The 25,000-nt window shown below is 46.6% G+C and overlaps 2 protein-coding genes across 11 annotated transcripts; one reads left to right on the forward strand and one right to left on the reverse strand.

Moving 5' to 3' along the window:
• LOC147007029 (polypyrimidine tract-binding protein 2-like) lies at nt 1-16,753 on the forward strand. Of its 10 annotated transcripts, none has more exons than XR_015054460.1 (4): nt 1-115; nt 211-4,077; nt 7,736-7,828; nt 8,168-13,257. XR_015054460.1 is itself a non-coding variant. In XM_085867623.1 (4 exons), the coding sequence occupies exons 1-4, from the start codon at nt 47-49 to the stop codon at nt 16,254-16,256; spliced, it is 414 nt and encodes a 137-aa protein (XP_085723749.1). In that variant the 5' UTR covers nt 7-46; the 3' UTR covers nt 16,257-16,753. The 10 variants fall into 10 exon arrangements, 2 of the variants coding, with proteins under 2 accessions (XP_085723749.1, XP_085723750.1); XR_015054461.1 differs by having other exon boundaries at nt 211-1,677; XR_015054456.1 differs by having other exon boundaries at nt 7,736-11,394; nt 11,497-13,256.
• A 1,075-nt stretch (nt 16,754-17,828) lies between these two features.
• On the reverse strand, nt 17,829-24,994 carry LOC147007030 (cadherin-7-like). The gene is made up of 6 exons (XM_085867626.1): nt 24,834-24,994; nt 23,956-24,092; nt 22,759-22,880; nt 20,254-20,368; nt 19,858-20,106; nt 17,829-18,907 (listed from the first exon to the last, which is right to left on the reverse strand). Exons 1-6 carry the CDS (start codon nt 24,989-24,991, stop codon nt 18,453-18,455), a joined length of 1,236 nt encoding a protein of 411 aa, XP_085723752.1. The 5' UTR covers nt 24,992-24,994; the 3' UTR covers nt 17,829-18,452.
• Nucleotides 24,995-25,000: the final 6 nt, after the last annotated feature.

The following is a 25,000-nucleotide window of genomic DNA, read 5'->3' on the forward strand; positions in this document are numbered from 1 at the left end:
GCAGATATTCTCCACGTTTGGAACAGTCCTGAAAGTCATCACTTTCATGAGAAATTACCAGTTTCGGGCACTCCTTCAGTTCGCCGATGCTCAGCATGCTCAGCAAGCGAAATTCGTGAGTTATTACAAATAAATTTACACCGCCTCTCCCATTCCTGTGTCCGCCCGATGAATCCTTGCATTTTTAACTTGTGTGTCCGTTCCACACAGTCGTTGAACGGTCGGGACATCTACAACACCTGTTGTACACTCCGCATTGAATCTTCCAAGGTTACCAGTTTGAACGTGCAATTCAACAATGACACGTCTCGTGGCTTTACCTGCCCTGAGCTGCCTCAAGGTGAAGGAGGAGTTGCGGTTGTTGCTGCATTTCAACCTGCAACGGTCGCTGCTGCTGTCGGTGAGACTGACCTGGAATGGAATGGAATCCTTTCATATTCTCTCCTTTTCAAGGCTTCAGTACCCCAAGGCAGTGTTCCAGACCCAGTTTGATTCTCGATCTTTATCCATGATCTCTCTGACTCCCTGGAAAATGATCTTTCTGAGTTTGCTGATGGCTCCATCATCTACCGTAACATCCCTCATCCTTCGGATGCGCAGGCTACAGATTCTTCCCTCTCTTCAGACCTTTAAAAAGAAATCACAAGTTGGTCAATCACTTGAGATATGTCTTTCAACCCTGACAAATCTCACACTCTCTCTCCGAAAGAACCGTCTGGCAACCCCTGACCCTCCCTCCCCCAATCCAATTTCTTAACAATCCTCTGGAGGAGGTTCAGGCATTCAAATTATTGGGTCTCACTGTCAGCCATGATCTTTCTTGGGCAAACCACATTTCAAAGTTGGCCTCCAAAGCCAGCCGAATGGGCATCCTTCGTCGTACAAAGTCCTTATTTGGCACACCTGGACTCCTGTCCACCTACAAGGCCTTTATCCACAGCTTGATGGAGTACTGCTCCCCCTTTTCTGCGCTGGCTCCCCTGCCTCACATCTTGCTCTGCTCGATGCCGTGCAAACCAAGCCCTTCAAGATCAGTGGAATCTCTCACGCTGAAGCTGAGTCGATGGGTCGATCACTTCGCCATCGCAGATGGGTCGGTGATCTCTCTGTCTTTCACCACCTCGTTTCTGGTCTTGCATCCTCTGCTATTTCGGTGCGAGTACACTGAACGTATCAGGACGTCAACAGAACATCGTTTTATGTCCTGATCCGTTCAGTGTATTCGCTCTTCCACGAGCCTTGACCGTATACAACAACAAAAAAGTGAAGACAAAATATGTGATGTCAGAGATCTGCATTTTTGGAACTTCAGCATTTCATTTCAGATGTAGAATGACAAGTACCTCTTGTTCTTCACTGAGTTTCTTATAATTTTGACTGCTTGACAGGGCCATGTGGAAGTAGTCTTCCAGCAGCGACTGGCTTCCCTCAATCTGGTGGTAACTGTTTGTTGGCCGCGTTAACCTTCACTCACCTGGCCATACTGTCCTGCATTTCCTGCACTAAACAGTACTCTTCAGCGATTATTTATATCTGGTTCCAGGGCTCAATGGTCCCGGAATCCGTTTGGGGCCCCCCGCTGTAGCTGCTGTAGTTGGAGTTCCCGCCCCTTCTGCTCTTGTGGCTCCTCTCCCAACCTACAACTCTGTCCTCTTGGCTTCAAATCTGAACATTGAGGTGGGAGATTGAGGGATCATCGGCCATCGGATAGTTTGTACTTTATTTTTAATATATTTGTACATGTGCATGCATCACGTGATTTATACCTGGAAAAGTTGGTTTTTAAAAACTTCTTCTTCTGCTTTCCTGGCTTGGTTAAGTGCGATGTGGGATGAACAACAATATAATGTTACGAATCTGGAAGCCATTTGCACACAAACAGACAGCAGTCCCTAAGCTTAGTTATTTCGATAAGTATGTGTTTATAGTCAGGGTCCTTTCCTATGTCTCATGGTAATTTCGTGTGTGCGCTGTGAGTGATTTTATAGTCAGGTCTTATACATCCACTACAACAATGGCACCGTCCCTTACTCAACCGGGTCGCCATTGCCCACGTGTTTTTGGCTGAAGGCGTGGGCGGAGCCTCCCTCGCCTCAGATCGAGGCTCCGCCCCGAAGAAGGGCATAGAGCATTTCCTCCAGCCAATGAGCGAAGGGCGAGCATTGCACACGCGCCCCAGCCAATGGGAGGCCAGCGTGCCAAAAGCTTCTTCGGGGGGCGTGCCTCCGAGATGCCTCGACACACCCCCCGAGACGCCTCGTCCAATCAGGAGGCTGACCACCTGAGGGGAGGCCCCGCCCAGCCAGATGGGATGTTCGCCCCTCGTACAATCTGGAGGCGAGTCCCTCAGAGCGGTTCCCTCGACCCGCAGGGGAGGGGAAGGATAAGAGTGTGGGCGAGCCGTCGAGAAGGAGAAAGAGAAGAAGCCTCGTCTTGCCTGCTGGCGTTCTCGTCTACCCGCGGGTGCTCGTCTCGGCTGGTCCATTCCGATGCTGGCTGGTGTCCGTTGCGTCATTCCTGGTCCCTGGTGCTTAGTGCTGCGTTGTTGGCGGCGGGTTTGAGTCCCGCCACCAGACAAGCTCGACCAGACCACACGAGGCGGACAGGTGCAAGAATAGGCCCCTGCCCTCAGCTCGCCTTTCCCTCTCGAACTGAAGGGCCAAATAAAGGCTGCGGCCACCATTTCTTTGGGTTTGTGTGTGTGGTGCCAGTGTTTTAAGTAGAACTGTTGAGTGCTTTTCGCTCACTGTACATTGCCTACATTGCTTTTATTTGGAAAACTCTGCTCTTTGTGTGCTCCCCTCCCCGATTATTGTTTATAAATAAACCCCGTGTTAAATGTTCCAGTTCGTTGTTCGTGTTTTGTTTCATTGGCCGAGCATGGTTCGGGCTTAAGAAATAGTAAGGCCGTTGGTGCCGTAAGTTGTCATTGCGACCGGCGCGGCTCTGGTAACTCCGCTCGGTTACGCCGGATCCGAGTCGGTACCTGCGACTCGGTTCGGACAGAGCCGGCCGAGGGTGTGACATACCCGGTAATTTGACAACGTGGGTACTTAGGTATATTGAAATTTGGCAATTGACCCTACCCCACGCCGTCAGAGAATTGGCGATCACGGTCTTTAAGTGACCCGTGACCTTTCGGAGTTGTCCAAGAGTCACGACCTAAATTCCGGGTGTTCGGCGGGAGACGGCTCCACTGCTCCACCGAGTGGTCGTTTATCGCCACCGAACCCCGGCACACAATAATCTTCACATGTGGTTACTGTTGACTAACTATGAACACAAATTGGCTTCTGACTGCGGTTGTGTGAAACCAGGTGAAATTATAACAAATAAACATGGACAATAAAACGTTTAAAGGAAAGAACACCACGAGATGAAGAGAACATCTGCTTGTGGATTGATACGAGGTGTTGGATACGAGTGGTCGCCGCAAAGACTGGAAGGGATGAAAGTTAGAGCGGGTCTGAAAACGAAGTCGGAAAAATCCCCCCTCACCCCCAACCCCTCCTTCCACCCCTTTATGTATGACGTCACCACACGTCCATATGCCCCATTTCACCCCCCTTTTAAACGACGTCTTCCACATTCGCTTTCCGCCCGATTCCTCTGAGCTGCAACAGCTTTGAGCTTATTTCCTTCCACAATTTCCCTTGTGGTTGTTCAAGCTTCCAATATATAATTATGACTCTTCCAATTTTCCACAGCTTGATGTACTAACTTCGAGCTGTGATGAATCTCATATTTTTATATACATTGCTGTGTATAAATTGATCCGGTGTTGATGCGGCGCAGGCATGACGGGCTGAATGGCCTGCGTCTCATTTCCTTGTGTGTCTCTTCGTTGTCGTTCACATTCATTCCCTTTGGTTATTTTTCTTGTCCAAAAATGTTGCTTCCTTTATTCTTATGTTTTTATCTTTGTTATTATTATTGTCTTTTTGAAAATTTATTTGATTGTTCCATACGCTGACTGTTTCTATTTAACTCTCTTTTTTTATTAAGATGATTGTTTTTTTAACCTTTTTATTCCATTTTTCCAGATGGTCACGCCTCAAAGTTTATTTATCCTCTTTGGTGTGTTTCCTCAATTTCCATACTTTTACGATCTTGATGCAGCTATGTTTGCCTTGAACCATTTGTTGCCACTTTTATACTTGCACAACTGTTTGTTAACTGCTGTTGTGTGGTGGAAAGCTCGAAACCTTACTCATGTAACTTCAGTCACAATTCAGGTTGAATCATTTATTAAATACCAGTCATTATTAAACCACCCCTTTTTGAAGATAATTAATGGCCTTATTTAATTATATCGTTGATCAAGGCGCATCCTTATCGATCTATAATTCCAGCAATCTGTGTGTGTGTAGGTGTGTGTGTGTGTGTGTGTGTGTGTGTGTGTGTGTGTGTGTGTGTGTGTGTGTGTGTGTGTGTGTGTGTGTGTGTGTGTCTGTGTGTGTGTGTGTGTGTGTGTGTGTGTGTGTGTGTGTGTGTGTGTCTGTCTGTGACCGCTGTTTCTCGACAACCACTGGTCCGATCTAATTGAAACTTGCCAGGTATATTGCTGGGGACCTGAGGATGTGCCTTTTCAAGATTTGATATTAATCGGGCAAGTGCTTCCCAAGTTCTGGCCATTTATTTACCAAACCAATGACAAGACACGTGGCTGCGTGGGCCGGTGCGCGGCCGGCCGACGATGACGTCACGGGCCGCGCCGGTTACAATGGGGATCGGCGCCTTAGTTACCGTGGCGTAGGAGTGGCAATGGTCAATGGCAGCGAATGTCATGGCAAGCAAAGACAGGGAGGTAAACTTGATTTTAATTTGGATTTTAATGACCTCTGCGTGTGGAAGTATCACAGTAGTTGTTACTTCAATGCAAGCGATAATTCGTGGAATGCATGTGAACCACTTCCGGATAGTGATGAATTTTCTCGATTTCTTATCTGCATTTATAGGGAAACACTACTCCCCAATCCAGTCGTCGTTTACGAGAGCGAAGGAACGGTCTGTGTGGTAGTTTGAAAGTTGTTTTTTTTTTGGTTTGCACGTACGGCCACGCACGTACGGGCAGGCGAGAGCGGAGGAACAGCCTGTGTGTTTGTTTGTGGCTTGCGGTAAAAGATTTTATTTTATTTTTTGGGGGGTTTGCACGTAGGGCCACGCACGTATGGGCACGCACGTAAGGCACGTATCAATTATATCAAGCCGCATCCTTGGACACCTCGCTCTCCCCCGCTGGGGTCTTCAGGCGAATCCTCGGACACCTAACTCTCCCCCACTGGGGTCTTAAGGCGCTTCCTCGGACACCTCGCTCTCCCCCACTGAGGTCTGAAGGCGAATCTTCGATCACCTTGCTCTCCCCCACTGAGGTCTGAAGGCGAATCTTCGATCACCTTGCTCTCCCCCACTGGGGTCTTAAGGCGCTTCCTCGGACGCCTCGCTCTCCCTCGCTGGGGTCTTAAGGCGCATCCTTGGACACCTCACTCTCCCCCGCTGGGGTCTTAAGGCGCTTCCTCGGACGCCTCGCTCTTCCCCGCTGAGGTCTGAAGGCGAATCCTCCGTGACATCGCTCTCCCTCGCCATTTTGTTCGGCCTGCTCAACAATGCCTTGAGTTGTAACAGGCTGCAACGGTTTATTAACGATAAAGTGCTTAAAAAAATTCACTTTCCTCACTGATATCATTGAACTCCTCATCCATATTCCAACGAATCACTGTGTGCGTCGCTTTTTTAAGTGTTCTAGTTTTCATATTATTCGCTTGGAGTGATTTCCTGCCTTATGTGTTACGATTTTCCACAATCTACTCTCACGGACTGGTTAAAGTACATAATCGAAATGTAATTTGAGTTTGGAGGATCGGATAACGTGGACTAAATAACTCGAAATCTGGAGTGAAACATGAAAATGTTACGCAATCGGCGATATTTGGTTGTTTTTTTGTTGGTATGTGTCATTTCCAATCGGCTTTCTATCGCTTGCCAAGCCAGCCGTTCCTTATCAACCATTTAATTGGAGTGCTTGTATGAGTGATTAAGTCTCTCTCTCTCTCTCTCTCTCTCTCTCTCTCTCTCTCTCTCTCTCTCTCTCTCTCTCTCTCTCTCTCTCTCTCTCTCTCTCTCTCTCTCTCTCTCTCTCTCTCTCTCTCTCTCTCTCTCTCTCTCTCTCTCTCTCTCTCTCTCTCTCTCTCGCTCTCTCTCATACGGACCCTCCCCTCACGTTACCTTACCTTGCCCTCCCTCACGTTGCACGTTGCCTTCTCTTCCCTTCCCCTTACATTCCTTCCCCTCCCTTCATGCTGCCTTACCTTCTCCCACCCTTCCTCACTCCCCCACCCCTCCTCTCTTCCCCCTCCTTTCTCGCTTCCCCATTCCTCTCTCTCTCCCCCCTCTTTTTCTCTCATCCCCCCCCAATGTCTTCCCTTCGTGTTCCCATCAGTGAAGTGACGGGTGGTATTTGCGAGTTTCAAATGAAGTCCTCGACAAGCTCTCTCACTCCAACGTCATTCGGCAGCCTTCCTGCTTCTGTCTCTTACGCTGTAATAATCCCCTTGTCCATGTGGATTCCCAACGGAAAATCCAGCAGCCGTGGCCTCCATGCCCATTGCTTGCGCTGCGAGACCCTCACAGAGCCCACACGAGACCTGCTGATACTCTGCACCACCATGGCCACCTTGGCCATGTTCCTCTCACGAGCTGTGCTCTCCGCACGGCGCATCGGTACTGTGGTGTGTTTTGAAATCCCCAACGTGCCAGTGTGCCACGCAGAGTGCTCGTTACATCGTTTCACCACGTGACCCCTCCGCACACGTCTTTGTGCCCCTGCCTCTCCGCCAATTTTTGCGCGGGACACGTTGCGAATTCACCTCGAGTATTCCACACACGGGCGACGCGACCTCGACCTCCAGCACCGGCAGCTTGGTCGGGCACCGAAGTGTACGTTTCACACACCGGCGGTTCAGTGTCGGACGCGCACACCAGTCTTACGGCACCGGAATCGGGCACAAGCGGTTCACCTGCGGGTTCCATCCCGGATTTTGTCGGGCCCCCTTCGTCTGGACCCCCTTCAATACTCAATGTAGGGCCCGCTTCATCTGGACCCTCTTCAAAAAAATTTAAAATAACCGACACGGACGTCTCCGTATATCTGTCGTCAGACGAATTATACATGCAGATTCGTTTAACACACTTCACCTGGATGGGGTGTGGCCAACACTTCTGTGTTCATTAACGTCATTACGTCATTACCACGATTATGATTATGTAAATTGTTCCCACAGTAGTTTATTTTACAAGGGAGGTGTCACTGTCGATGGCAATGGCATGCCGGGGAATCACCCCGAGTGGCTTGGAGGGAGTCACAAAATAATGTTGCCCCCGGTGGTTTATCATCATAAACAATCATGATATCTGAAACAAAATATTGAAGGAATAATTACAGGCCCCTATTAGGTCCAAGCCCCAGGGTAGTTACCCCACATTCCCCCCCCCCTTCCCCTTCTCAGCACCCCTGCTCTCACTAAGTCTTTCTCAAGACTGCGTGAAGTAAGTATTCCATGAATACCATCTCGTTGTTGTTGTTGTTGTTGTTGTTGTTGTTGTTGTTGTTGTTATGAGATTGTGATGTTTACAAACAAATATTTCTCAACTCAATCAGAAAAGTAAAATATTAAAAATATATAATGTGAGGATTTAACCCTTTATGTACATGTAATGTTCTTACAATCCCACACAGGAGTCTATGGAGATGTGCTTCGAGTGAAATTCCTACTCGACAAGAAAAACAGTGCTCTGATTCAGATGTCTGATTACATTCAGGCTCAGCTTGGTGGGTTTGTATTTATTCGTTGTATCTTCACGAGAAGGCAAAAGTGACATGGAGTTCTGATATACAGCAGACCCTTACTGTTGGCGGGGGGTTACGTTCTCGAAAAACCCCCGCGTTGGGCATAACTGTGATGCACAAAGTTAAGTCTTTATGGAGAAAAAAGGGTTCGGGCAACTAACTCTAAAATTTATGGTCTTTTTAACCCAAACTGCAGTGGTAACTGGATGTGCACTCGGTAGAGTGCATATCACTGCCAGGCTGAACAGTTTACGTTTTGTATCCCACTGACTGGCCGGATCTGGATTCGCACCTGACCTGACCTGGTCGTGTATTTCACAGCAAAGACTCAACCATGGCACTGAGGAGCTTTGAAAACACCTCCGGGATAAAGTTGTGGAAAGGCACAGATCAGGGGATGGATGTAAAAATATTTCAAAGGTCTTGAATATCCCTTGGAGCACAGTCAAGACAATCATTAAGAAGTGGAAGGTGTATGGGATGACCAAGACCCTGCCAACATCAGGCCCTCCCTCCAAACTGGATGACCAAGCAAAGAGGAAACTTTGAAAGAGCTACAGGCCTTCATGGCAAGGACTGATCACTGGTGTCCATGTGACAACAATATCCCAAGCACTCCACTCGTCTGGCCTGTACGGTAGGGTGGCAAGAAGGAAGCGATAACACAAAAAAGCCCACCTTGAGTCCCGTTTGAGGTGTACAAAAAAACACTCCAGAGATTCTGAAGCGGTGTGGAAAAAAGTTTTGTGGTCTGACGGAACCAAGATGGAACTTTTTAGGAAAAATGCAAAACGCTACATTTGGCGCACACACAACAAAGCACATCAACCAAAGAACACCATCCCTACTGTGAAGCATGGTGGTAGCAGCATCATGTTATGGGGATGTTTGTCATCAGCAGGGACTGGGGTACTGAAAGAATGGAGCAAAATACAGAAAAATCCTGGAGGGAAACCTGCTGTCCTCTGCAAGAAAGTTGAAATTGGGACGGATGTTCACCTTTCAGAATGACAACAACCTGAAACACAAAGTCAAAGCTCCACTGGAGTGGGTGAGGAACAAAAAGATAAATGTCCTTGAGTGGTCCAGTCAGAGCCCCAACGTAAATCCAATCGAAAATCTGTGGCTTGACTTCAAGATTGCTGTTCATCAACGCTCTCCACACAGCTTGACTGTACTTGAACAGTTTTGTACACAAGAAATGGGCAAATATTGCCCAATCAAGGTGTGCAAAGTTGGTAGAGACCAATCCCAACAGACTGACACCTGTAATTGCTCTCAAAGGTGCTTTCACGAAGTAGTGTTACGAATTTGGAAGCTTACTGCACACAACAGCCAGGTCCTAAAGATCAGTGATATCGGTAAGTACGTGTTTCTAGTTAGGGTCCTGTCCCTCGTATAATGGGATTTAAGTGTACGTGCGCTGTGGATTATTTTATAGATAGGATTTTTACATCACCGACAACATCAACAACACTCTGCTCTCGGCATTCTTCGTGCGCTCGCCAGCATGCGGGCGTGTCTGGAATTCCATGCCTCAGGCGGTGTGGATTTCGCACCGGACATGGTCACAAGGCGTTTCGCTTCAGCTGCGCGCCAAATAAGGGTATGCGTCGTCTTCTGCCCAATGGGTGTCGAGCAGACTAGAGTCCGGGCGGTCCTTGGCAAGAAGGCGGAACCACAACACGCCGTCCACCCAATGGGAGCAGGCCACGGGAGCGGACGGGCCCCAAAAAGAGAAACGACAAAGGAGAAGAAACGAATGATTGCGTCGAGGCTGCTCGAGTGCGCGTCCAGTCCGCTCGAGTGCGCGTCCAGTCCGCTCGAGTGCGCGTCTCTGTCCGGGTCTGCGGCTGACTGCATCGCGCGGATCCGAGGCGTCTCGTCTGGCGCATTGCTGCGGGTGGTCGACCATCTCAACTCGGGAGATCATCTCTTGTCGCCTGTCTGCGAGCCGGAGGAGCGTGCCAACGCCCGAAGTTACCCTCCGTACCTGGAGCTTGGAGCGGCCTCTGTTGCGGGTTCGAGTCCCGTTACCCAAAGATCGTGGAGAACCACACGAGGTGGACAGGTTCATGTCTTTCTGGGCATTTGTGTGTGCGTGTGTTTGTCCTTGGGCCCCGTCTTTAAGTCACAACTGTGTAAATGCTTTCTTTGCTCATTGTACATTGCATTTCTTATTGTCGTGATAACTCTGCTCTTTGTGTGCTTCCCCTCCACGATTAATGTGAAATAAATACTCCGATTGTTGAATGTACCAGCTCGTTTCTGTGCTTCTTTCATTCGCGTAGCACGGTGCGTGTTGGGAAATTGGGAAACGGTAAATTGTGTATTTGGACCGACGGACCTCGGTAACCATCCGCTCGGGTTACGCACGGTTCGAGTACGGTGACGGTTCGTCCCGCTCGAGCCCCGTCGAGGGTGTGAATTCCCTGGTAGCTTTGCTGAGTGGATACTTTGGTATATTGAAGTTTGGCAATTAACCCTATCCCACGCGGTCGAATTATTGGCAATTCACGGTCCTGTAAGGGACCCGTGCCTTTCGGAGTTCTCCGAGAAGCACGATCTAGATTCCAGGTGTTCGGTGGAGCCGACTCTACTACTCCACCTAGTAGTCATGCTCACTACCGAGATCCGGCCCCACAACAGTATTAACTCAGGAGGATGGACGCAGCTTATCAAATCAAGATATTCGAGTTTTGTGTATTTTAATTAATTTTCTGAAATTTGTGGAATTTGGTTTTCACTTGGAAGTTGTAGGTTACGATGTGTAAATAAAAGGGGGGGGGGGGGAAACCTGATTTAATGGAATTTAATTACAGGCTGTAAGGCAACAAAAGGTGAAAATTTTGAAAGGGGGTGTACACTTTCTATAGGCACTGTACGTGCAGTATATTATTTAATGTACACACATGTACATGTACAGTATCACATCAAGAGAGGGACAGAGACAGAGATCCCACTTCAAGAAGCATTCTGTCGAATCCACCTTTTCCGACCCATCTTACTTTCACATGACTGTTCACCCTTCTCTCTCTTGTTTCCACGAACATTCATTCATTCCTTTCCTTCCTACCTCTGCCACTGAAGGTGGATGGCGGGAATGTTTTCATCCCTGTTCGTCCGTCTGTCTTCGATCCGGGTATCTCAAAAAGTCGTCCACGGATTGGGATGGATTTCGGGGGACGGGTTGGGTTGTGTGATAAGGAAGAATTGTTTCCATTTTGGTGAAGATCCAGATCCGAGAATTTTTTTTTTTTAAATGTTAAAGTGATTCTTCACCGTTGAGAGATTGGGCCAAAAAGGATAAACAACACGATATTCCAAAAGGATGTGGATGAGTCGGCGGAGGTATGCTCTCCACCGAGTGCCGTTCGAGTTGTTTGCGTCTTCACTGCCCCACTCAATCTTGTAACACAGTTTCATCCGTCCCTCCGTGACCACCAGTCCTGCATCATTTGAACGGAGTTCGTCTGTTCAGCAAATGTCTTCATGTCATCCTTTCTCGCCATCAGACGGTGCATATCCCGCGGGGACACGATGATCAGGTAGCGATGGAGTGTTTGATTGTGCGAGGGTCCGGGCTCGTTTGAACGCGCCCGATGATCGCCGAATGCTGTTTCCATCCTTTCCCGCTTTCCCTTGACTAGGATGTGGAGAAGGATTTCACCGGCTCTCTACTTCATCGCTTCGAGAAACCTGGATCGAGGAACTTCAAAAATATCTGCCCACCGTCTCGAACTCTTCATCTCTCGAACATCCTGTACGCTTGGTTCCTTTCCGTTCGGTCTTCGTCCAACTTCTTCGGGTTCTGTTCGTGAGCTCACAAGTCATTGAAAAGTGCATGCGCATCAGGCTCGAGATTTAAGACGTGATCAACCACATTGTGGTTAACTCGTTGATAACATTTAGCTTTTTATTTTTTTTTTTTGCCATTTCATTGTGTTCACCTTCATGCTTCGTTTAACAGTTTTAGTTGTTCGTTTAAGTAACTTCCGGTTCCGGGTGTTTTCACGTGTGCTGCGATGTCGAGCAGGTTCTCCCTCCAGCTCATCAGGTCCGTCGTTACCCTCGCCCAAGGACAGGGTCCTCACTCGTCGGATTGAGGCGACATTTTCACTGAAGGAGCGATTCCTCGTGTGGGATATTTGATTGATAATTCTGACGTCAGAGGTCACGTGGTGTGGCAGCCATGATGGAAAAAGTTTGCACCTCGATCTCTGAAACCGCAACGAGGAAAACATTTAAACTTGGCACGTGCCAAGTACTCCTCATGGGGAATTTTTTATGACGTCATAATTGCATATGTAGAACGTCAGATCTGATCAGCATGGAAATTGTTGAGGGTCATCTCGGGATAAAATGATCCACAGGGGGAAAAAAAAGATTGATGACGCCATCGGTCACGTGATTCGGCAGCCACATTTGTTTTTTTTTTTGTTGTTTTTTTTTTAAACATTCAAAAATCTTCTCGGAAATGGTTGAACAGATCGAGGCGAAGCTTTACACGTACGACCGTCTATCGATGAGGAACAAAAGGGTCACACATATGACGTCATATGTGACATGGATTGGCAGCCATATTGTTTTGAGGGAAAATCTTTTAAAAATTATCTTGAACCGCTTAAGCAATCGACATGAAACTTTACAATTATGATCCAGTAGTGCTGGGGAATATATGTTTTAAATTTCAACCTGATCGGACGTATGGTCTGGTGGCGCGAATTATTTTATTTTTTGATCTGGGTTATTTTTGATTTTTTTTTTTTGAATAAGGTTCACTTGGCTGTGCCTGGATGGGTTTGAGGGTAGAGGAGTTGCAGCTGAAATGTAAATCCTATCCAGGTTCCTCCTGATAACTTCATCTTTGTTTTCACCTTGTTCGGGTTCCTTCTGATGACTACAATGCAGGACTCGTACCCATTTGGTCTTCCATTTGATTGTAATTGAATTAATTTTAATCCCATTCCAAATTCATTTTAATAAAAATAACGTCATGGGTCAGGGTCGAGTGTCTTGGTACCCAGTCATCGCGGAAAGTCTTGGTACCCGGTCATCACTGCGCGCAGTTGTAAAGTGGTAGTTCGAGTTACGTCTGTTATTATGTGACACACCAGTACAGAAACACCACACAAAACTAAAAATATTGTATCCATCCTGACCTCCCATCTGAAATGTGTCATTCAGGCCGACGATTGGCGAAGAGAAGCTTTGAAAGCTGTTTTCGTACGCCGCCGGTGGAAACGTCCAAGGATTCAAGTTTTTTCAGAAAGGGAACGTTGTGAATGATTTGTGTAAATACGTGGGAGAGGGAGTTTGTGCAGGTGATGTGGAGATTTTTTGAGCCTTTTAAATGATTGAGAAACAGCATTGGGATGATGGGGGCACGGTCGAGGCGGGGGTGCGTGGGGAGGCTGAGGCGGGCTCTGACAAAGGGGGGGGTGGGTTGAGACAGGTGCGCACGCAAGGTGTGAGCGCAAATCTGCGAGATAAAGCACCAAAATTACTTACCTTGCTCGTTGTGCCTTACTTGTGGAGTCGTAGCTACCACGTGAATGCGAAGCGAAAAGTTGGGTTCACAGATTGGTTCACTTCTGTCTTTCCGTCTGTCCATGTACGTTAGTTGATGATCGAGGAATGACTTGGATTTCAATCGAACCTTGTATTTTGAACAAAAATTGGACCATGAATCGAAAAACAAACCAAACCTGCAGTTTAGCATGACCTTGGCTCTGAATTCGACCCGGTCGCTCACGCGCAAAGAGGAGTGAGATCATATTTTTACCTTGTCTGACTCGAGTTACCTCCACCACTGAAGGTGGACGGAGGTTACGTTTTCACCTCTGTCTGTCAGTCTGTTTGTCTATCTGTCTGTGAGCATGACGTCTCAAAATGTTTAGGACAGATTCGGATGAAACTTGGTGGACAGGCTGGGTGTGCACCAAGGACGGATTTAATCGATTTTTGTGAAGATACGGATCTGGATTCGAGAATTTTTACAGCGCGTGCGCTGTATACAATTGCACCGAGTATGAAATGTCCCCGGTGTCTACCACGTCGCCGGTGTCCCCCCCCCCCACGTGCCTCCAGACAACCAATGACGGCCGTCCGGTAGATGCAGTGCGTAACCTAGATGGAAATAGCGAGAATTGACGGAAATACCCGAGTATTTCAATGGAAATTTGTGAAACTAATGTGTTATATATGTGAAAACCATTTAATTTACTGCTTGATGGGAAAAAAACCAGGAAACGTGCCCCTCTCATGTACGAACGAACGAAAGACGTCATTTCCGCCCACCATCGCATTTCGCGCCGATCGCCGAAAGCTAAGTTCTTCTTATGCTATCATTCTTTTGCGGCCCGCTGCCACGCTGTATCGAACGATTTAATTTCTTCTGTTATATATAAAGGTGCTTATCACAATAATAACAAGATTTTTACATTTCAAATATTAAGTACGCTTTTTAATTGTTGTCAACTGAAAAAGCATAAATTGCACATTTTAACATGAGTGTACTCACATGCTTCACCACACGCGCTGCATTGAAGGATTTCACTTGTTTTTATTGATTCTTCACCATTGAGAGATTGGGGTGGGGGGGCAACAACTTCTCAACAAATTGTGGACATATTCGGACGAAACGGTGGACAGGTTTGGTGTGTGACAAAGACGAACTGATTCGATTTTGGTGAAGATCCGAATCCGGATCCGAGTCTCTTCCAGCTTTGCTCAGTGAGATGGTGAAATCATTGGCCATTCTTCACGTGAAAATTGCTCGAGCTCTGCCAAGTTTGATGGGGGATCGCCTATGGACTGCAATGTTCAAGTCTCACAAATGTTAAATTTTGTTCAAGTCAGGACTTTGACCGGGCCACTCAAGAACGTTCATTTTCTTCTTATTCAGCCACTCCAGTGTGATTTTATCTTTGTGTTTCGGGTCATCGTCCTGCTGAAATGTGAATCTCCTACCCAGTTTCAAATTAATGGCCGACTCGAGCAGGTTTTCATCAAGGATTCTCCTGTACTTTGCACCGTCCATTGTCCCTTCCATCATGACAAGTTTGCCAGTCCCTGCTGATGAAAGGCAACCCCATAACATGATGCTGCACCACCGTGCTTGACAGTCGGGATGGTGTTATCTGGGTGATGTGCAGTGTTCGGCTTACGCCAGACATAACGCTATGAATTTAGGCCAAAAAAAAAATTTTTTTGTCTCCTCTCACCACAAAACGTTTCTCCACTTGCCTGCGGTGTCATTCAGATGTTTTTTTTTCACAAACTCCGTACGAGCTTTTCGATGGGTCTCTTTCAGTTCTGGTTTCTTTCTTGCCACCTGTCCATAGAGGGAAGTCCAGCTTTGTGAAGGGAAGCGGGATATTGTTGATGGATAACCACTGACCCCCGTCTTGGACATACAGTAGAGCCTTGCAGATCTTTCAAAGTCCTTGTTGGATTTACATCCCGAACCAGTTTCCTGCTTGCCCGCTGCTGAGTTTGGATGGGCGACCTGATCTGGATTCTGGATGGATTCTCGGTGGTATGTTACACCAGTCAGAATGCTACAAAATTTCGGTTACAACATCATGCAGAGTAGGGATGTTAAATTGTGCAGGTCATGCCACTCACGTGACCGGAAGTGTGTCAAAATGGCCGACTTGATCAATTTTTGGGAAAATCGCGCAAATTCCTTCAAATATCTTCTTCTCCAGACCCACCAGTCAGAATGCTACAAAATTTCGGTTACAACATCAAGCAGAGTAGGGATGTTAAATTGTGGAGGTCATGCCACTCACGTGACCGGAAGTGTCAAAATGACCGACTTGATCAATTTTTGGGAAAATCGCGTAAATTCCTTCAAAAATCTTCTTCTCCGGACCTACCAGTCAGAATGCTACCACGTTTGGGTTACAACATTAGGACAGGGTCCTGATGGTAAATTGCAGAGGCCACGCCGATCACGTGACCGGAAGTGTGACAAAATGGCGGTGACGCAAATACCTTCAAAAACCATTTTCTCCAGACTCACGTCATAATGCTACCACATTTGGGTTACAACATTAGGAAAGGATCCTGATGGTAAATTGCAGAGGCCATGCCGATCACGTGACCGGAAGTGTGACAAAATGGCAGTTGCGTTAATTCCTTCAAAAAATCTTCTCTCGCCCCACCAGTGAGAATGCGACCAAATTTGGCTTACAACATGAGGCCAAGCTGCAGGTCCAGCTGTCTTATTTATTTATATTTAATTGTTGCGGAAACTGCCAAACGATGGTGAAACGTTTATAGATCTCAATACAATCCCACATGCCCTGTTTCACTTGAACGGATGTCGGTCTGCTTTCTAGGGGCACCCGTACGATGGCCCTGTTGCAGCTGGGCACTGTGGAGGAAGCCATCATTGCATTAATTAAACTGCACAATCATCATCTTGGTGACAAGTACTATCTGAGGGTGTCCTTTTCAAAGTTTTCATTTCAATCGAAGATGAACTCCTGATTTGCAACACACCACCCTTCTCCACCGTGTCAACCACACCTCATTTTCACACGAACGTTTAAACATTCCAGTTAGTCTATCTTCTCACTGATGTGAGCCATTTAAAATTAAATGTGGAAAAAGGGACTCGAACTTGAGCACCTCCACTTGCTTCTCATAAATCTTGTGAATCGATTTTATGGAGCACTTTGGCTGTCTTTGCATTCCAATCGTTTTCTATGGTAATTTGAGAATTATCTTTTGTAGCTTATTTTTTTAGGATTGCAAAAGATGAAGGTGGAGTGGCAGGACAAAGAGAGCAAAGTTAAAATGTTTGATCTAAGTTTAAATTTATGTTAAAGTTTTCCATTAAATTTGTATAAAAAATATTTTTCCACGTTGTATTAGCTGTAATCATTAAAACATTGAAATTCCTGATCCATTTTGTTCACCTGGAACATGATTGAGGTGAGCTTATGGAATGGCTCGTCGTCCGTCCGTAAACACTTGCAACTTCTTCTCTGAAACTGCTGATGGGATTCTGACCAAACATGGCTTAAATGATCATTGGTGTGGTAGAACTCAAGTTTGTTCACGTCATGCCTCCTTCACATATCAGGAGGTCATCGCAAGGTTGAAGGGTCCCAAAAAGTACTTGGATTCTGATCTCGTTTGGCCACCGTTTTGGAAAACAGGAAAACCTTTAACAATCTTCTCTCAAACCGCTGGAACTGATCGAATGCGAAGCTTTCAATTTGTGATCGATTTCCCACGGAAAACATGATTTGTTAACAACGACGTCATCAGTCACGTGAAATGGCAGCCATATTCAATCACAAGAATACCTTTTTCTGAAACCACTCAACGGATCAATGGGAAACATAAAATATATGATCGACTACCTATGGGAACATTTCACGAAAAGAAGCTGATCCGAAACAGTATGGCCGCCAAGTGAGGTATGGGAGCATGCGTCAGAGCAGCATGTCACTGCATCCACTACTATGTGTGTACACCTTCCAGCTGTGGAGGAACTCTGGGAAGGGTTTGAAACAGCAAGATGCTTACCTTGTGTAGGCCTTCTTGGGTTGCTTTATGCAGCTTCTTCGGCGAGAGGAGTGTTGGAGGTGTCATTTAAATATATTTCTTTTTAAGTGATTATTTTTGAGAGATGGGGCAAAAAACGATGTATAGCAAGATATTTCAAAATTTTGTTGGGCCCGATATGTTCGACTGGATCAGACATTGTATGGTGGAGGTGTGTGCTCTATAGAAGGCACTTCTCGTCTTTTGAGTCATGGTAACATCGAACACAGTACATTCAACATCGTTTCAGTCTTTTGCAGGGTTCTTATAACCCAGGCACAGATCGAGTCTGTGCCAACAGAACCATCCGAGGCGACAGCACGTGACACGTTCATGGTGTTACACCCCCTTTACAAACACAGAAGCGTCGGTTGTACCACCATTGCTTAAAGAGATGAATAGTCAGGCCATACAATTAAAAATATCCACAAAAAAGTGATTTTCCAAAGACTTTAATACAATTTCTGTTTAATATAAGAATTCTAAATTGCTTGCTGTGACACAAAAAAACCCTCTTCCCAGAGGATACCAGCCAGACATTTTGTAGTGTGGAACACATTTATTGCAGGAATGTTGTGTCACGTGCCGCATTTTCAGAACCACCTGTGCCTGGAAGAGACCATGGTGACCATTCATAGCTCTCGGTTATCCTGCGTGCCCCATTGAGGTGTATTTAACATCAATCTCAAGAATCTTAATTTCAAGAACCACCGCTCACCCTTCACTCTCTCATTCCTATTTTTGCCACCTCTGAAACAAACAACCACACTCTCTTTAATCCCATTCCTCCCTCCAGGTCTTCAAAACAGCTGTTCACCACCATCTCATATCTTTCCCCATCCAAATCCTCAATCTTTTCTTCCCCCGCTAATCCACACCAAACCCACCTCCTTCAAATTCCCTGTTTTCTTTCCTGAAAGTCCCTGTAGTACCTTCTTGTTTACTCCCGTGCCCCATCCCTATCCCTTCCACAGATCTCCTATTGTCTTTGTTCCCCAATATTTTGTGCTTCCCTCTCCCGCCACTCTTGCCTCCTGCCTTGTTAAATGTTCTGTACATTAGCTCTGACATGAGATGAGCTTTCTTGCAGGTTAGTGTCATTGAGATCAAGGTCACAAAAACTGGAGTTGAGTGAACTCAGTGAGCCGGCCTCCGAACAAACACCTTCATAGTTATAGACTAGGATCGAGTCAAACGGAGGAAGTCCTGGACATGAATTGGCTTCTTTGACTTGAGCATTTATGAATGAAGTTACGTCCAATGAATCATTCGATTCCTGGAGCACAACACAGGGAGGACATTTCTTTAGACTGTCGTGAAAACCTGAAGTAATGGCCATTCCTTCAGCAGCCCACTGAAGAACAGAGATATCGAAGGCCTCTGTGTCATTCTCACAACCTTCAGTATTGTCGTTGATGATATCAAATGCAAGACCCTCATCCAGCAGAATTGGCTCATTCTGTCTTCGCCGTAATGCAAGGAACAGGACAATGATTACTGGAAAAAAAACAACAAAAATCACATAAAGGAAGGAAACAAATCGGTAATCACACAAAGGAAGGAAACAAATAGGGTAATCACACAAAGGGAGGAAACAAATAGGGTAATCACACAAAGGGAGGAAACAAAGCGGTAATAACACAAAGGAAGGAAACAAAGCGGTAATAACACAAAGGAAGGAAACAAAGCGATAATCACACAAAGGGAGGAAACAAAGCGGTAATCACGCAAAAGGGGGAAACAAAGCGGTAATCACACAAAGGAAGGAAACAAAGCGGTAATCACACAAAGGAAGGAAACAAAGCGGTAATCACACAAAGGGAAGTAACAAAGCCGTAATCACACAAAGGAAGGAAACAAAGCGGTAACCACACAAAGGGAGGAAACAAAGCGGTAATCACACAAAGGAAGGAAACAAAGCGGTAATCACGCAAAAGGGGGAAACAAAGCGGTAATCACACAAAGGAAGGAAACAAAGCGGTAATCACACAAAGGGAAGTAACAAAGCCGTAATCACACAAAGGAAGGAAACAAAGCGGTAATCACACAAAGGAAGGAAACAAAGCGATAATCACACGAAGGGAGGAAACAAAGCGGTAATCACGCAAAAGGGGGAAACAAAGCGGTAATCACACAAAGGAAGGAAACAAAGCGGTAATCACACAAAGGGAGGAAACAAAGTGGTAATCACACAAAGGGAGGAAACAAAGCGGTAATCACACAAAGGAAGGAAACAAAGCGGTAATCACACAAAGGGAAGTAACAAAGCGGTAATCACACAAAGGGAGGAAACAAAGCGGTTATCACACAAAGGGAGGAAACAAAGCGGTAATCACACAAAGGGAGGAAACAAAGCGGTAATCACACAAAGGAAGGAAACAGAATAGATTCTCCCTGCTTCGAAACAAATGTGGTTTTTGTAAAATCGGAGAATGGTTGACACTCACCCAGCAGGCTGAAGAAGCATACAGCAACAGCTACGAGACCCTCCGTGCTGTGATTTGCAGCTCCATGCAGGGCCTCAGCTGCACAGGCAACTGGAAGACCGACTGAGTTACACTTGCAGACGCTCAAAGTTAAAAAATTAATTTTTGCTTGTGGTGGAACTCCACGGTCCGTGACTCGGATTCGCAGCACGAAGTGGCTCTCTGTTCTGTTGAAATGCTCACGCTTTGATATTATACTTGCTGTATCATCTGAAATACAAAATACAGGGTATTCACGGAGAGGATAAGGAAGCGTCAAACGGACATCCGAAGGGGGCACAAATCATAAAAAAAAATTTCAATGCTCGAGGTGAGAGCACTGAGCTAACCCAATGAGGCATCTCTGCTCTTACGTACTCAGGTTGTCGCGCAGAATGAAGTTGGGACTCATGGCTCCTCCAAAGAGTGAAAAATGAAACGTCGGTCCATTTGAGGGCTCGTCACGGTCAATCGCATGGAGTACGTGTAATACCTGCAGCAGGGGGAGTGTAAAGATATCGCACGGGTACCAGAAGAAGAAACAAATCCACTAATGGGATTTGTTGGGCCTAAACTATAGTCCTTAGATACAAGGAGTAGCGACACGGCACGTCCTGGAAATTTTGTTCACGTGGGTCGTTGGCGCCATTTTGTTTCCACCGATGGTTCGTTGAACGAGCACACGATACACGACGGCGCATCGTTCTTTTTAATATGACAGGATGCTGTGCCACTGGATGCACCAATCGATCAGAGAAGGGTTTCAAAAATGTATCGATTCCCGACAGATGCCGGAAGGAAAAAAATTGGGGGGGGGGAAATTAAGTTAATTAAGATTACCTTCCTGTTGCCAAGCGGCCAATGACCTGTCTTCAGGCGGAACATGCAATCAATCGATCTTCTCAAGCTCTGTCTCTCTTTTTCTCCACTAATTGTAATCTTTTCCAAATCCTCAACTCTCTCGGTGGTGTGCATGGCGTCCCTCCATTTCTCTTTGAAACTTTCCTTCTTCCAATTCTTTCAAATTTCTACATTCTGTCACTCGGTGTATCATCTACTCACTCTCTCTCTGTCCACCTCCAATCAGACACTCATCAGTGTGAACCTTGACTTGCGCATCGCACTTCATTTTGCAATGGTTTCTACGATGTGTTTTCAGGTTAAACCAATCCTGTCCGATTGTGTGCTCATTCTGACGTGTTGGAAGAAAGACAATGAAGCATTAAGTGACATGATCTCCCTTTTTGGGAACAAAGAGCTTCATGAGAAAACGGGCGCATCAGGCTTCACGTACAATGGGCACGGGTTCGGTGAGCCGCGCTCGATGGACACAAAATGGCTTCAAATTGCAAGTTGTCGCGACTCCGAGTATATCGGGACTGCGAGCCTTTTCTTTTGTCCGAAACACTTAAATTTTGTCTTAATACTCCGTCAGGAACAACCCTTTCATTCTTCTTCTTCTTCATCAAAAACTCTTCCTTTTCTCGTTTACAAGGCTTATTCCCCAAAACCTGCTCACTTCGAAACACTTCGTTCATCCAGCCTCCTCTTTCACCTCCTGCGGTATTTTCCTCCACGCCTTCAATCAAAAACATTCTCACCTCCACCTGACGCATGCAGTCTGTCGCAGGTTCACCAGGTTGGGAATCGTGAAACGTACACTTCACAGAGACGTTGTGCACACGCAACAAAAATTTCGCCTTCACTTCCGCTCGTGGTGTCGAACCCCTCCATGTCAGTCCCCTCCTATCTGCTCCCGCCTCGTCCCACTTTACCTCTGCTTCCCCCGCCCTCCGCTCCTTACTCTTACGGTTTCTCCCCCTCCCAGCTTTGCCCCATCCCCGCACCCTCTCCTTGCTCGTTTCCACATTCCTACCCCCGATCGGCAGCTCCTCCTCCATTGTCCATAACCGTTTGGACCTCATACATCCGAGGCCTCCACCTGACAGATCCTGACAACCTGACAGATCTGATAATCCAGACGTCTTCTGTTTCACAGAATCCTTCCTCCCACAGGACGTTCCTGACTCCTGAGATGTTGTCTCTCCTAAGATATTGTCTCTCATTGGATATTGTCTCTCATTGGATAGCGTCTCCTTACATATTGTCTCTCCTGAGATACTGTCTCTCCTTGGATATTGTCTCTCCTTAGATATTAGATGTCTCTCCTTGGATATTGTCTCTCCTTGGATATTGTCTCTCCTTGGATATTGTCTCTCCTTGGATATTGTCTCTCCTTAGATATTGTCTCTCCTTGGATATTGTCTCTCCTTGGATATTGTCTCTCCTTAGATATTGTCTCTCCTTGGATATTGTCTCTCCTTGGATATTGTCTCTCCTTAGATATTAGATGTCTCTCCTTGGATATTGTCTCTCCTTGGATATTGTCTCTCCTTGGATATTGTCTCTCCTTAGATATTGTGTCTCATTAGATATTGTCTCTCATTGGATATTGTCTCTCCTTAGATATTGTCTCTCATTGGATATTGTCTCCTCCGGTTTGACCGTCCTGGCGGTGGAGTGGCACTGCACTTCAAGAACTCCATTTCTCACTCTCCGTGTCCCGCTCTCACACCTCCTAAATCCCGGATCACCTCATTTTAAAATGGCGCATGTTGCTCCATCTGATCACGTGCCAGTGAAGGTCAACATCTGTCCGGCCGTCCTCAGAGTTCACCTGGTTCACTCAGATAAACTGACAGGGCCCGCAAGGAATTATTGTCTGCTCTTTAACATTTTATAATCCGAGTCACAGTCCAAGTTCTTGTGACTCGACACCAAATGGAGTCCGAACCTGTTAAAGTGGTGCATCCTGTGAGACGAGTTAAACTGGTGCACGGCTGTTTGTGAGTGAACATACGTGTATCGTGCCGCCACCATTACCTCCCCTTGGTGTGCATTCTCGCAGATGGGAAGGTCCGTGGGTGGAACAATTTCAGGAGCGTTGTCGTTGACGTCGACAATGTGAACAACAACGGAAGCTTGTCCAACCTGGGACGAGTCCTCTGATGAGAAAACGGGCGAGCATGTGACACATTTCGTGAGCACGTGACACATTTTACAAGCACGTGACACATTTCCTGAGCACGTGACACATTTCGCGAGCACGTGACACATTCCGCGAGCACATCACACATTTCGCGAGCACGTGACACATTTTACGAGCACGTGACACATTTCGTGAGCACGTGACACATTTCGCGAGTACGTGACACATTTCGCGAGCACGTGACACATTTTACGAGCACGTGACACATTTTGTGAGCACGTGACACATTTTACACGCACGTGGCACATTTTGCGAGCACGTGACACATTTTACGAGCACGTGACACATTTCGTGAGCACATGTCACATTTCGTGAGCACGTGACACATTTCGTGAGCACGTGACACATTTTACGAGCACGTGACACATTTTACGAGCACGTGACACGTTTCGTGAGCACGTGACACATTTCGTGAGCACGTGACACATTTCGCGAGCACGTGACACATTTCGTGAGCACGTGACACATTTCGTGAGCACATGACACATTTCGTGAGCACGTGACACATTTCGCGAGCACGTGACACATTTCGCGAGCACGTGACACATTTCGTGAGCATGTGACACATTTTACAAGCACGTGACACATTTCGTGAGCACGTGACACATTTCGCGAGCACGTGACACATTTTACAAGCACGTGACACATTTCGCGAGCACGTGACACATTTCGCGAGCACGTGACACATTTTACGAGCACGTGACACATTTTGTGAGCACGTGACACATTTCGCGAGCACGTGACACATTTCGTGAGCACGTGACACATTTCGTGAGCACGTGACACATTTCGTGAGCACGTGACACATTTCGCGAGCACGTGACACATTTCGCGAGCACGTGACACATTTCGCGAGCACGTGACACATTTCGTGAGCACGTAACACATTTCGCGAGCACGTGACACATTTCGTGAGCACGTAACACATTTCGTGATCACGTGACACATTTTGTAAACGCTTCGAGACCGCACAGCGAGTGAACGTCCACTTTGCCGGCCATTTCCCTCCTGGGTCCTTTGCACTGACTCACCGATCTCTGACGCTTGGAGGAGCAGGATGAAGGAGGCTTCTTCTTCACGATCCAGTCTTTGACGAGTCCGTATCTCACCAGTGATGGCATTGACGTCAAACTTCAATCCCAGGTCCGACCGTCGATCGATGACGTACCTTTGTTTGAAAAGACAAAAATGGCCGATTATATTTCACGCAATTTGATTAATCCGTTATTGTTATTACAGATACCATAATTCTGAAGTTGTGAACACTTTTTCTTAAGATTTGATGAAAAAAAACTAGAAGGGCACTCTTCGACGTCGTGACGTCACCAGACACGCCCCGCCCACATCATGACATCACCATACGTACTTGTACCAATTTTTATTTAAATCCATGAACCCAGATTCAAAAAAATTAAATAATTCTGGCTGCCAGACCATGCGTCCAATCAGGTTGGAATTTCAAACGTATATTCCCCATGACGACGACATCATAATTGTGACGTTTCACGGTTCAAGACAAATATTTTTTTTCAGATTCTCGTTCAATCCAATATTGCTGCCAAACCATGTGACACATTAAGTATTCATGGACACCCTGGAATCCCCAAGCCTTGGGGAACATGAGGGTGAAGTTTCCCCTCGATGTGTGAAGCCGTTCTGGAGGGGATTTTTAAAGGTTTATTCTTCATGTTGCGGGACCCCCCTTTTTCAGCGTTGCACCAGAGTGGTAGGTTTCAGTAAACGCAGACTCTGTTGGAAATCGAACCCAAGTGAAACACCTGAGATATCCTGCTGCCTCGCGTTAAAACTCGAGTTGGCTTTCACGTCCGGTGCTCGTCCTCGAATGTCAACCTGGAGGTGAAGACGCGTGCAATCAACAAGTGTCAATATTTCGTCCTTTCGTGCTCACCTGACGGGTATCTTGGGTCCATCGGGGTCTGTTGCCGAGACGGTTCCGACGAGAGTTCCAACGGGCACGTCCTCGGCGACCCGCAACTCGTACTGATGCCGATCGAACTCCGGAGGTTCCTTTGAATCGAGAACCAGGACACGGACGCTCGCCTTCATCTTCGAGGG

The sequence above is a fragment of the Eptatretus burgeri genome, unplaced genomic scaffold (genome assembly GCF_056783735.1).
Source record: "Eptatretus burgeri isolate ZD-2024b unplaced genomic scaffold, Ebu_testis_v1 Ebu_testis_scaffold_890, whole genome shotgun sequence".
Taxonomy (NCBI): Eukaryota; Metazoa; Chordata; class Myxini; order Myxiniformes; family Myxinidae; genus Eptatretus; species Eptatretus burgeri.

Excerpts from the sequence above, each read along its gene's own strand:
- LOC147007029 (XM_085867623.1), top strand. The coding sequence starts at position 47 with ATGAGAAATTACCAGTTTCGGGCACTCCTTCAGTTCGCCGATGCTCAG. Across the intron at positions 116-210 it reads ATGCTCAGCAAGCGAAATTC|TCGTTGAACGGTCGGGACAT; the intron begins GTGAGTTATTAC and ends CGTTCCACACAG. Across the intron at positions 401-7,735 it reads AACGGTCGCTGCTGCTGTCG|GAGTCTATGGAGATGTGCTT; the intron begins GTGAGACTGACC and ends AATCCCACACAG.
- LOC147007030 (XM_085867626.1), bottom strand. The coding sequence starts at position 24,991 with ATGAAGGCGAGCGTCCGTGTCCTGGTTCTCGATTCAAAGGAACCTCCG. Across the intron at positions 20,369-22,758 it reads AGAATGCACACCAAGGGGAG|GTATTACACGTACTCCATGC; the intron begins GTAATGGTGGCG and ends CCCCTGCTGCAG. Across the intron at positions 18,908-19,857 it reads ATGCTTCTTCAGCCTGCTGG|TAATCATTGTCCTGTTCCTT; the intron begins GTGAGTGTCAAC and ends TTTTTTTTCCAG.